This window comes from Ursus arctos, unplaced genomic scaffold, assembly GCF_023065955.2.
Source record: "Ursus arctos isolate Adak ecotype North America unplaced genomic scaffold, UrsArc2.0 scaffold_34, whole genome shotgun sequence".
NCBI classification, from domain to species: domain Eukaryota; kingdom Metazoa; phylum Chordata; class Mammalia; order Carnivora; family Ursidae; genus Ursus; species Ursus arctos.
Window position 1 is genome coordinate 17,444,082 of NW_026623030.1, and position 12,981 is coordinate 17,457,062.

Sequence of the window (12,981 nt, forward strand, 5' to 3'; positions counted from 1 at the left end):
GATTTTGACCATCAGGGCTGCATTTAAGGGCTGCATGGCCCTCCCCGGGTGCCTCCTGCTGATGCAAGTACGAGTAGAAACATTAATACCCACCGTGAAAGCGTGTGTTTCTAAGGTCTCTCTCAAAGCGTCTGTTTTGGTTCCCTTTCAGGACAAGGGATGGCCACGTCCAGTTCTGGACAGCTCCTCGGGTCCTGTCTTCACTGAAGCACTTATGCCGGAAAGCCCTTCGAAGTTTCCTGACCACCTACCAAGTGCTAGCACTGCCGATCCCCAAGAAAATGAAAGAGTTCCTCACATACAGGACTTTTTAAGCCACGCACCATAGTTTTACTTGTTTTCTTGCAGCAGGATCAAGCTTCCTAGCCGAGGAGTGGCTGGGACGATGGGCCAAACAGCTGGTCTTGGATTGAAATGGCATTTCTCTTTGAGGTGGCGAACAGAGTGTAGCAAAAGCAGATTCTGGCGGACTAGTCACCCAGGTTTTTCTCCGTGACCTGTGGCAGCCAGTCACGGAGCGGATCCCAGCTCCGTGGCAGCAGAACATTACCTTAAATTCTCAGTCCACTTAGAATGGCAGCGTCAAACACTTTCTCAAGTCCTTTGGATTCCAAGTGCAGTGACCATGTTGGTTTCGCAAGCAGAGAAACCAGGCCTCGAGAGCCTCTGTTGTGGCAGATCATCCCCTGGACTGGCAAGTGGGCAAGTGTTGGCTTCTGCCTCGTACTTGCCATGGTCGTGTTTCAGACGCAGTGGTGACATTGTTTAAAGTTCTCTCCTGCTGTGTCAGAGTGGCTTTGCTGTTGGCAAGTGCTTTCCTTCCTCGAGCTCCTCTCTGACCAGCAGGACCCAGTTTTCATGGAGCCGTCTGCTGTGAGGTGTTAGCTACATTACAGGCGACTCAAAGGCTGTGCTCCTGACTGATACACTATAAATGGCTTTTTTTTTTTTTTTAAATAAGCAGTGGTATGCATGTGCAGGAGATGACCAATGTGTGTGTCCGGTTACGCAAGGATGTATTCCTCAACTGCATGACTGTCCAAGTGGCGACTGAGTTGTCAAGCGGTTTGCTGTTTGTAGCCTATTTATTTGTATTTTCTCAACAGATGTTAAGGTACAACTGTGTTTTCTTCCTGGTATCTAAAAACCATAGTTCTTAAGTCGAACAGTTGTGAAGATGTCTCTTCTTCATTGTGTAGAGAATCGGTGTCGTCGTCCCTCCGGCTGATTGTCACGTACGAGGTCTGACTTTGCTGCTTCACCGCATCGGACCAGTCAGCCCGTTTCACCTCTACCCCTTAACAAAAATAGCTCCTTGAAAGTACTGTTCTTCAGTGGCGTGTAGTTCTCTGATCAAGACACCTCATTCCAGTGAAATCTGCCTTTGGAAAATTTAATATATTTTAAATTATTTTAAAAGAAACGCAACATCTTATCCTTTGGCTTTCTTACTAGGTGCTTTATGGAGGCCAGTGTTAATGTTGATAAAACTTGTCGCAAAAGTACAAGAGTCTTCTCTACCACCTTTGTTGCTGAAGAAAAACATTTCTTTTCAAGATGAGAGGCTTTCATTGAAGGAAAAGCTAAAAAGCTCTCGGCTCACTGTTTTCATTTTTTCCATAAGAAAAAAAAATCACCTTTTAAAACAAGTGAGTATAGCAGGACAGTGGGGAATGGCTTGGGCCAATTTTACATTTTGTGGTCATCTTGAACCATCACAGTGCAGCCTGAGCGGCTCTGGGTGGCTTCCTCGAGGCCCCACCTGGCCATTAGCTTCAGAGTTTGCTCAGGGTCCTCGGGGAGTGAGGTGTATGTGGATGAGGGCAATGACCAACCTCTCCCTTTTGATAGTCGGAGAAGCTGACACCTTGATAAAGAACAGCCTCTGGCGTAAGCTTGTTCTGTGATACGAGGGGGGAGGCTTTTTCACATAAATGCAAGTTGAGTACGTCAGCGTCTAACTGTGAAGGAAAGAGTCGCTTGCTAATGGCCAACACGCAAGCTGCTTTATTTTTACTGAGAGGAACACTATTGTAAAGGCAGCCTGTTTGGTGTGGAAGAAACGGCTACACTGTACATGGGGCCCTGTCCTTCCCGCACTGGGAGCTTTAGAGTCCGGCCCGAGCTCACCTGCCCTCCCTGCGTGAACAAGGGAGGACCGTGCAGCCTTGTCCCCGCAGGCCTACAATGACGCTTCACTGTCCGCACCCCTAGTAGGAACCTACTAGTAGAGGAGAAATAAAAAGATGTTTGTAAAGAGAACTGAGCCTGTTTATAAGAGAACAATAGTTTGGGCCAGAAATCGATTCACACCCTTTTTTCCCCCATTGATTCCTATTAAAGCAGGGACAGTGTCTCAGGTAAGGTTCATGCACTTAATTGTGGAGCTGTTCTGTTGACCTTGAGTTAGAAGACATCGGCACCACGGCAGACTGGGAAGCCCTAGGTTCTAGACTAAAACAGGGGAGGCCAGTTTCCTCTCATCCAAGCAACCGAATGGTAAAAGCCTTAAGGCCAAAAAAGAACCCCCAACTTTTTGCGCTTTTCCCCTGTCAGACATAAGTGGGCAGTGCAGTAAGAGAGCTGGGCGTTAAAACGGTTTTGTATCTGCTCCAAACAGCCACAGACACTGTACTTTTTAAACCTTGGCCCGCCCATGCCTGGAACAGGGTTTCCAAAACTGGGGGCAACTGCGGCTTCGGTCCCCAGCCGTAACTCGGTCCCCTGTAGTCCAGTCACCGCGGGGCCTGCGAGTTGCAGCCGATGGGCTCAGGCTTGGCATTTAGGCCTCTGTGACTATCAGGTCCCTGGTGACCTGGAAAGCAGCAATGAGGGAACTGAGCTGAATCTTCTCGTTGGTGCCAACAGAGAGTCTGTACCTAAAAGAAATCAGACAAAAGGTAAGAATAGAGAGTATCACGGACAAGAGAACGAGACAGAGCAAAGACGGACAGTTTGCTGCAGGAGGAGCGCAGGTAATCAAACTTGATCCTAAACAGTAATCTTCAGTGTCTCCCCTGACATTTTCTTTTCTGCCCTGAACACTCATTTATACATTCAAGCTGGTAAAGAAAAATTAAATTAAAAATTGCTAGTGATCAATGGCAGCATTCTGAACTTCGTGCTAGCTTCCTAGACGTGATAAGGATTTATTTCTTCCCTCACAAAATGCACTGAGAGAAATTATAATTAAGATTTCCTTCCTTTTAATTCACTTGGAAGAACGGTGGACTGGTTTTGTGGTCTAGGTAGTAAAGCAGGACCCTGGCAGGTCATCTTGCCACCTTTCCAGTGCCCAGCCAGTGAAAGCAAAATCATGACATTCGTCATGTAGGGAGAAGTGACCTCGCGAGTGCACGTGAAAGCCAGTGACAGCAAAGTAGAGTTGGTCCCGTGCTGGTGTCTGTTTTGAACCCGGTGCTTCTGTCCACTCAAGTGATAGCTGCCAGCTTCACTGGGGGCTAATAACTACGTTTACGGAAACAGGCGAAGTGGAAAATTGAGTTTATGTTTACTTTGCCCCCCAATATGCTTTGCTACGCAAAAATCCTTTAATAACAGCTGGATAGCTGCTTGTCCCCAAATGACCGACCTCAATGTCGGAACTGAAGCAGGCCTTCCAAATAATGGCATTTCTAGAACCAATGTGGACCAAGCCTTTGAGGTCTAAGGAGAGGCCTTTATCTCCAATACGTAACAGCCGAGCCTGTCATTGTGTTCATTTGTATGTTCTCTAAATAAGCAAATCATACCCTTCTCATGTTTCTTTCAGTGATCCCACCAAAACCTGGATTGTGCCAGATAGGGATGACGTAGACAAGAAAGCTGGAACCAAGCAGGTAGAAAGAAAAAACGCACAACAGGTTAAAAAAAGGGAAAGATTCAAAATTGGGAAGTACTCACTCTATGTCTGCCATTTTGGTCAATAAATGTACTCGAACCGAAGATGGAAAGTCAACTGGTGGGGGAGAAACAAAATCAAATGAGTAAGGGTCTGCCACTCCCTACTACTTAAAAAAAAAAACACTCCCATGACAATTATGAACTTAAACATCGGGGGACACTAAACTTGTCTGGACACCTCAGGTCACTAGCGTCACACCTCTAAGGACGTGAGCACTGGATGACTTTTCCGTTTTTATCCGTTCCGTGAGCAGGGTCCAAAGCGATCGCATGAAGCCAGAAGAGGCCCCAACATGGCTCTAGCAATGGGGCAGCTCGAGGAGGGAACTTGAAAGACAAGTTCTCACTTGCTGTCCCAATTTTAAAAACAAATTATTGATCTTTAAGTCTATTCGTATTCGTTTTCCACAATCAAAGCGCAGAGCTGGCCTTGAGCCGACCACGTTCTCGGGCAGCGGGTAGCACGCCAGTCCGCCCCGATGCGGCCCGCAGAGGCAGGGCCAGAAGGTTCACAGCCGTGTCTTGGCAGAAGGAACAGCTGCTCTGACGCGGCTGTGCAGGAGGTCGCCGGAGAGCCTGAGAAAATCCGACGCCCAGCTCCCCCCCCCCCCCCCCCGCCAAAAGGCCCAGTGAGCTGGTCTGCGGTGACTCCTACGGGCTGCCAAGGTTGAGAACCAGTTCTCTGTACAGAAGAGAACAGCCACAGGTGGCACTTAAGATGGTTTGGTTAAGGCTGCTCTGCTTTACACCGTGGACAGACGCTCCTCTTTCTCTCCTTTTGGGGGAAGACACCCTTAGAAATGTGAACTAAAACATACCATTTACTGTTGTAAAATACAAACCCTTGGAGGAGATAAAGTTAGCCCTCCACAGCTTCTTCCCCAGGAGTTTCAGAGGTTAAGAGTAGCTTTGGAACCAAGTTTTAAATAGCAACAAGAGAAAGCTAAAACCACGGGTCCGAGTTTATACTTGGTTCCCGATTATTCGCTTCAGAAGCGAAGCCTCATCTTCCCTCCCTCCCACTCTTAACCGCCCCCCGCTCACCGCCTCCCCCAGCTTCTTGACTAGGGAAGACCACAAATTACCTCTGTGCACGAACAAGTGTATCTCTGTCAGGATATCATGGAGCGCCAAGCCCTTCAGCGTTTTCAACTCCGTAATATCTAGAGAGGAACAGTTAAGGCAAAGGGCCCAGGTTCCGGAACAACACGTGGCACAGAATTTTGAATCCCAACTCCGGTGGGTGACTTCTGGAAGGAGGGCTTCTAATCCCGACATGGCAGTTTTCTCTCAATCTGAGGCTGCATCGGGTGGACCCCAATTCTTACCTTTCCTAGGTTTTCATCTTCCATAAGGGCTTTCTGATAGGACTGTGTCTCTGCCTAGCAGTGGACAGAGCCGAACACAGCCCCCAGAAGGCTTCCTATCACCGCCCCTGGCTTTGAACTTCACGGCAAAACAAGAGTAACACTGGCCACTCAAAAATGATCGCATCTGCCACCCCCGACCCCAAGGTCTAACTGCTGCTCTCATCCTTGAGGAAGGTGGCCTCAAGTTGTACCCATGTCAGTCCTTCAGGAAGAACTTTAGGGCATTAAAGCCGAGGACCCGCTCCCCCCACAAACACCGTGTTTCCACAGCAACTGGACCAGACCCACGAGCAGCCAACCGTGTCTGGCCGTCAGGGTGTAGACGCTGGTGGCAGCCTGGGCTCCCGGGCCAAGCTCGGGCCTCAGGTACGTCAGCACCGTCAGCAGGACGTGAGGAAGGATACTTCTGTAGGCTGTGGTGAAGTCTTGATTCAACATCCAGTCCAGAATGTTGGCAATGTCAGACTTGAGGGGGTGCCCGGTGCAGGTGTAGACCGTCTCCTCTGTCACCTTCCCGAAGGCCATGTTGGTGCTCTGTGCAGATGGAGGGGGAGAATCGTGGCTGTCACAGTGGTTACCACGTTGCAGGTGGGTCAGGAGGAAGCTGAGGCAGTACTGTGGGTGTTCTAGCCGCAGAACCCTTTCCTCGCTTTCTCTGGTTTGCAGCACCTTATTCTTTCAGTTACTCAAAACCCAAAGGTGGGGGGAAATCATCGGTACATGATGAGATCGAGATCTTACCCGTTTCTCGAATTCTGAATGTATAGGTTGGCTGAGCTGCTGCGTTTGTCTTTCCCGAGAACCTCTTCCAGAGCAGCGGCTCGAGATCGGCTACAGTAGGTACCGTACCTGCAAAATGTTCAGAGCCCTTCGCATATCTCCACTGGCAAGGGTCACGAGTGCTTTCATCCCATCTTCACTCAGGTCCACTCTGAAAGGAAAGGGGCAGGGGGATGTCAGAGGCCTTGAGAGAGCACGAGCATTCACCAAGGGAACGAGATGCCCTGGAACGACTAAGGCTTTGAAATAACGAAAGAAAAGGGAAGGATGGAGTTAACAGTACTCTCCCGATCTACAGGGGGACCCCAAATTCACTCTGGTTTGTAGGGCTGTGGGCTTCACATCAGCAGTCACCGCCCACTCCAGGTCGGGAAAGACTCTCACTGAGGACCAAGCATTCCTGTGTTGAGCAACTGGCTTTGAATTCCGTTCTCTGAGGGGCAAGCATGCTGGCGAGACCTGTGGCCACAGAAGCAGAACACCCCCTTTCAAAAAGCAGCAGCCTGGGCTGGCTGCGGGCTTGGCGACTGACTACACAGAAGGTAATGTCTCAGTACCTTCCCTTCTAGTCCCAAAAGGCTGGAGGCATCTTAGCAGAAGGGGCTCTGGTGGCGCACAGTTGCCAATGACAAAAGAAGAGTAGGAGGAAATCGGGACAGCTTCCAGGAGAGGAGGATGGAATCAAGAGAAGAACCAAGTGCCTTTTATGAAGACTGTCCATGAGACGCCAGGGAGGAGGGCAGCAGCTCGCAGACCCTGGTGCTGACTCTGTGCCAGGCACCCACCCGACTTAGCTCTTTACGCGGGTTATCACCTTCGACTGAAAACCCGCCAGCCAGCCCAGGGCCCTGCCCACACCCCCCAGTCCCCAAGGGCCTCGACTTTCCTGCTTTCTCTTGGACTTACTTCTCTTCTTTTATGACATGTTCCAGGCGGGGAACCATGAGTTCCGGAGTCAGGGGGCCGAATCGGAACCTTGTGCACCGGGACTGCAGGGCGGGGATGATCTTTGACAGGTAGTTACAGATGAGGCAGAATCTGGTATTTTCAGTGAATTTCTCAATCACTGGCAAGGGAAAAGAAAACCAGCTCCTGTCCCTTCTGAGCCTTCCAGAGCCCTGGAGGCCGTCCACAGGTCGGGGCACTATGGGAGCGAGTCACTGTGGCCGGGTGGCCAGGAATGGAAGCCAGCCGGGTGGCCAGGAATGGAAGCCAGCCGCGCTCCTCCCCAAAGCTGACGAACATGCCGCCTCAACGGGATTTTATAAAATGCTTCCTTCCTTTCCTTCTGATGTGCCATGATGCTGGCGTTCCTGCCATCCTGTTCCTGGAAGCGATGAAATCCAGTATTCCTGTCCCTTTGCATAAAACTGCACTTGGCAAGTTAGTGACGCCCCACTTTCTAATGGTGGGGGAGGGGGATGGCTTGTTGCGGCCTTCCCAGCGGACTCTGTCTCGAGGCCTTAAAGCCTTCGACAGAGTGCTAACTCGTAATCAGAAAGCTTAGGAAACACCAGGTGTGTTCTGTAGTTACCTGATGTTCTCGCACGGGGATATGCCCAGACTGACAGTCATTCTGCAAAAAAAAATGCTGAAGAAAGGCCACCAGAGCTTTTAGGATCAGAAGACACTCCAACTGTCTTCCCCGTCTTAAACCCGGGCTACAGTCCACTCCTTCTCCCCACAACTCCGCAAGATCATTCCTCTCTCCGGGCTGACCCCGGAGACCACCTCAGAATCTTAATGCGTGAGATTACCAGTGTCCTTTCAAAGAAATCCACCGCACCAGGGCCAACTCACATGATACTCTCCTCCCCTGCCAAATCATCCCCTTGGCAAAGAGAGAAGTCATGTCGGCTTTCTGAGTGCGACTACGTTTCCAGTATTATCTTCCCAGCTACCGTGTATCTCAGGGTACCGAGAGCCGAAAGGTCTACCCAGCAGTTTAGGAACAACAGACTTTCTACATCCACCCCCCACCCCCCATCTAAGAATACAAATTCCAACCCCAAACTGAACTCTGTGGAAGGGAACGATGGTCAGACTTAAAAGTCCCACCAGGGCCTCTATCTTCAAGCTGCTGAGAGTGCTGAGAGGGGAAACCCCCAATACAGATGTGGTCTCGAGCGTCAGGTGGGATACACAGAGAAAGGTCGGCAGATTTCTCTGGGCCGGAAGATGAATGAAAATGGTCAACAAGCCACGGCATATCTCATGTCCAAAGCTGCTAATTCTCTTTTGAAGGCACTCCTGAGCCAACACACTATACCTGGGAGTTCTTCTTACCTCTCCTCAAGGCATTCTGGGCGTCCTGAGTCATGGCGTCAGCTTCATCCAGGATCACTAGTTTGAAGCCTTTCCTAGGAAAATGAAAGGTACCATCTGAAGATTTCTTCAATCTCACCTCCACTTCCGGGCCCAAACCTACATGTACGTCTGTGCCATCAGGCCCTGCCTCAGACCGTCCATTCCTCCTTGACCTCTGAGCGAAGCAGACGTCTGTGGTCACGCAGAGGACATGCCCGTCATTCTCCACTCTTAAAGGAACTGAGGTCTGACTTCCCTATTTTTATTACATTACTTCTGGCACCTCCGCCTTCCTTCTGTGCACACTCGGTATCCTATTACTCACGCGTGGTGCTGCTTTTTCCACCACCTTCGCCCTTCACTCATGCCTGTCTTTTCATCTTTTCTTTGTTTACCACCATCCCTGTTGTCCATCCCCACCTCAATTCATTTCTGTTTAAATTCAAACTAGCTCGTCCGGTCTTAGGACATAATCAGTCTTCAGTTAGCTAATGAAATGAAGTTAAAGCTTCCCAAGGAACTTGCTAATACAGATTTAGGTCATATTTTATGTTCATATTTACGTTACTTCTTACTAGCGTCCTTGTACTTTATCTCTTTTTCACGGCTATCTTTGACAAAGTCATATTTTACCTTGACAGACAAGCAAAGGGGAGGATTAAAAAAATTAAGCTCTGTCATCTCACTGATTAGAATCTCTAGGGAGAGAAATTAGGCAAATAATTCTTACTTAAATATTGTCCTTGTGCTAGCAAAGCTCAGGATTGGTCCCCGAACGATATCTATTCCTCGGTCGTCTGAAGCATTCAGCTAAATGTGGAGGAGAGAAGCCAGAGTAAATCAGAAACACGGCGGTGTGCTATCTATGAATTTATCTTTTCATCAATCCAGCTTAGCGAGCTAGGTCTCTAGGTCTAACGAAAGCTAAGGGATAAACACTACTGAAAAACCAAGAGCACAGTTGTATTTAATACTCACAACTCTCGAGATCATTACATTACATTCTCAATGGCAAGTGACTATGTTTCCTCCCCCTTTCGAGGACAACCACTGACATGCTCTGGAGGAATAATTAACTGGCCTGGCCACAGTGAACAGCACCCCTGACACGAACAGAATCGTGCTAATTTTAGCTACCACAACCCAGAGCAACCCAGAAGTTACCAAGTAAGAACACTGGTGGCAGCAAGATTCTAAGATCTATAACAAAAAAATAAGTTAGACATTTTCTTTCTTGCAATAGACAGTATTTAGAATTTTGTAATCTAAGTGTATCAGTCAAATCTCAGAGCAAACAGATGGCCTACTCAAATTCAGTGATTTGAAAAGAACTACATGAAGAAATATTTTTAAATGGCAGGGTGTGGAGAAACCACAAGAGCTATGCAATACGGCTGCAACTGCTGGCCCATTACCAACCCCGAGTCTTAAGAGGTGAGAGGGGGAGTGTGTTGGCATCGAGAAGGCTGTGGGATTTGCCCTGCAGATGGGGATGCTGTCAGCCTGGGGTGACCCCAGAGACAGAACCAGGCGTCATTCTCCTTCCCCCAACTCCCTCCAGGGCCCCTATTGGCCAAACCTAACCAAGGGGAGCCAAAGAACAAGGCAGCCTGTAGTCGACACAGCTCAGCCTTCCAGGGCAAGAACAGAGGCGAGCCACATGGAGAAGAAATCTGGATGGGCACATGGGAGACAGCAAGCCACCGAGTGACCACTCACTGAGTGACCCGAGTGTTTGCATGTAAGCTGGCAAAGGCAAAGAAAAATATCTAGCCCTACCACTGCCCTCTAGCTAATGCCAGTCCAGACCCAAATGTCATTCTAGATAAAAGCGACTTGAAATATTTTATGTCTGTTTCTTTCCCCACCTCCAGCACAGCAACTTACTTGCAAAGTAAAACAAATCTATGAGAAGAAGTAAGAGACTTGAGTTCTTTGCAGAGTAAGAATAATCCTCCTATTTACCTCCAAGACCATGGAGCCAAATTCCTTGTCTTTGTAGAGCTGTTTTGCACAGGCTAGGATGGTGGAGGTCTTCCCCGTTCCCGGAGGACCGTAGAGAAGCAGGTGCGGCAGGCGGTCTTCACTAATAAATTTCTGAACTGAGGATTGGGAAGAAAGAGAGACCCCATCAGGTTCCAAGAGTTGCCTTATTCACCGTGGGCCCTTGAGTCGGCTTGAATCCTACTTTCAAATCAGAGGCAGGTGCAGCAATGAAAAATCTGAAGGACTCAGCTCTCACGACAACATTCCATAAAGCTCAGTCAGATACTTCAAGGTTATTACTCAGCAGAGATATCACCAAGAAATTTATACACGTCCTCCAACTAGAATGACAGCAACTGACACATGGATGCTTACTGGTACTCAAAATGTCCTGATGAGAAATCAGATCATTCAGTGTCTGTGGCCGGTATTTTTCAACCCTGAAACGCAATTTAGCATGGATTACAATACAGACAAATGCAAGAACATGCTGTCATGTGCAGAAGAATTCTTTCATATCCTAATGAAGAGAGGAAGAGCAATAAAATCGTTTAACTCTGAATACAAACCACTGGTTCTCAACCAGAGGCAATTTTGACCTCCAGGAAACACTTGGTGATATCTGGAGACATTTTCAGTCGTCACAGTTGGGGGGAGGGTGCTACAGGCCTCCAGTGGATAGGCACCAGGGATGTCACGAAACACCCTACAATGCACAGGACAGCCACCATGCCCGCCCCCACCAAGTATCTAGCCCAAAATGCCAATAGCGCTGCTCTCATTTCACCTTTCCAGCTGTCTGCCTATGAATAATCTCAACCTGGATGGGCACCTACTATTTCAAAGTAAATTAAAAATTGAACTCGCTGGGGCACCTGGGTGGCTCAGTTGGTTAAGCATCTGCCTTTGGCTCTCAGTTCCTGAGCTCAGGGTCCTGGGATTTTGCCCTCTGTCAGGTTCCCTGCTTAGCGGGGAGTCGGCTTCTCCCACTCCCTCTGCACCGCCCAGCCCTCCCCCCATCCTCGTGCTTGTGCTCGCTTTCTCAAATAAATAAATAAAATCTCTAAAAAAGAAACTGTACCCAATATATACATCGTACTCGTACCCAAATATACATCAGAAGACGAATAGATAAATAACTGGTGGTCTAACCACACAATGGAATTTTATTCACCCATAAAAAGGAATGAAACACCGACATCTGCTACAATACGGATGAACCCTGTAAACATGATGCTGTGAAAGCAGCCGGTCACAAAAGGCCACAGACTGGTTCTATTAATGTGAATATCCACAATAGGCAAATTCAGAGACTACAGATTAGTGGTTTCGGGAAGGGGAGGGTGGGGATGGTGTGTAACTACCAATGGGTATGGAGTTTCCATTTGGGGTAAAATGAAAAATTTGGGAACTAGACCATGACCTGGTAGCGCAACATTCTCAATGACTTAAAGTCACGGAATTACACGCTTTACAATGTTTACAACTGTAAACTGTTATGTTATGTGTTTTTTCCATGATAAAAACAAACTGAACTCCTTATTAGACAAGACCAACTTGGAGCTTTCTGAAGACATCAAGCCGAATCCCATCAGTTTTGTTTTTTTTTTTTTTTTTTAAGATTTTATTTATTTATTTGACAGAGAGAGAGCATAAGCAGGCAGACAGAGAGGGAGAAGCAGGCTCCCCACTGAGCAGGGAGCCCAACGAGGGAGGGGCTCAATCCCAGGACCCTGGGATCATGACCTGAGCAGAAGGCAGACGCTTTAACCACTGAGCCACCTAGGTGCCTCCGAATCCCATCAGTTTCTAAAACAACATTCAGACACAGCTGTGGAAGTAGGATGGTTATGAGTACAAGCTCTGAATTCACCTGGGTTCAAATTCCAACCTATCTTTTAGCTCTGGACTTTAGGCAAGTCCTTTAACCTTTTGGTTTTACAACTGATATAATAACTACCTCCTAGGGTCTTTGTAAAGATCAAACATCTAACAGGGTCCCTGCTAATCTAATAGGAAGCCATTTAAATACAACTTAACTGGGGAGCGTTATTATCACCATTATTATTTCAGTTTAGAATTTGAGCAATAATTGCACTAAAGATTCTGGCAAGAGTAGAGAGCATTTTGGCACGATGCAAAGTCAGAAGACGCTCGATCTAACCCCTGCGCTGTCACCCAGTGCGTAAAAGGAATGGGGGCGGTGGGAGTAGGGCAGCGGGAAGACCAGGCAAAAGTCTTGGAAGAACCGAAGGGACTGGGGAGCTGGGGATGTCAAGGCGAAATTCTGGGGCTCCGTCCGGGCCGCAGGTCGGGGGCGGTGGGGCGAGGTCCGGCGGGCTGCGGCCGGGCCGCTGGCCCACCCCGGCCACCGATCCCCTTTCCCGCGGCAGCCGGGCCTCCTCCTACCAGGGCAGGTTTCTGATCCGGGCCGCCGCGGGCTGCTGCTGCTCCTGCTGAGCTGATGTCTCCATGGCGGGGTGATAAAGGTGTCCGGGTCCGCTGGGGTCGTCGCGGCCCCCGGGGACCTGCACAGCCACTAGCCGCGATCCGACCCCGGGACCCTTGCACTTAGAGTTCGCGCGCAAAAGCAACTCTCGCGAGAGTTAGCCTCCTGCTTCCGACTTCCTCCCTG

The 12,981-nt window shown here is 48.9% G+C and overlaps 2 protein-coding genes across 4 annotated transcripts in view; one reads left to right on the top strand and one right to left on the bottom strand.

Moving 5' to 3' along the window:
• WSB2 (WD repeat and SOCS box containing 2) overlaps positions 1-2,262 on the top strand; it is an 18,635-nt gene extending 16,373 nt beyond the window's left edge. For both annotated transcript variants that reach the window (XM_048221617.2, XM_026514967.4), the window contains one exon: positions 152-2,262. In XM_048221617.2, the coding sequence (XP_048077574.1) occupies positions 152-314 (163 nt within the window). In that variant the 3' untranslated portion in view covers positions 315-2,262. The remainder of the gene's footprint in view (positions 1-151) is intronic.
• Positions 1,985-12,951, bottom strand: RFC5 (replication factor C subunit 5). Of its 2 annotated transcripts, XM_026514968.4 has the most exons (11): positions 12,756-12,951; positions 10,722-10,786; positions 10,326-10,462; positions 9,091-9,170; positions 8,340-8,413; positions 6,960-7,119; positions 6,123-6,204; positions 5,678-5,807; positions 4,989-5,066; positions 3,904-3,958; positions 1,985-2,879 (listed from the first exon to the last, which is right to left on the bottom strand). In XM_026514968.4, exons 1-11 carry the CDS (start codon positions 12,818-12,820, stop codon positions 2,783-2,785), a joined length of 1,023 nt encoding a protein of 340 aa, XP_026370753.1. In that variant the 5' UTR covers positions 12,821-12,951; the 3' UTR covers positions 1,985-2,782. The 2 variants fall into 2 exon arrangements, with proteins under 2 accessions (XP_026370753.1, XP_026370755.1); XM_026514970.4 differs by lacking the exon at positions 10,722-10,786 and having other exon boundaries at positions 12,756-12,838.
• Between the last annotated feature and the right edge of the window lie 30 nt (positions 12,952-12,981).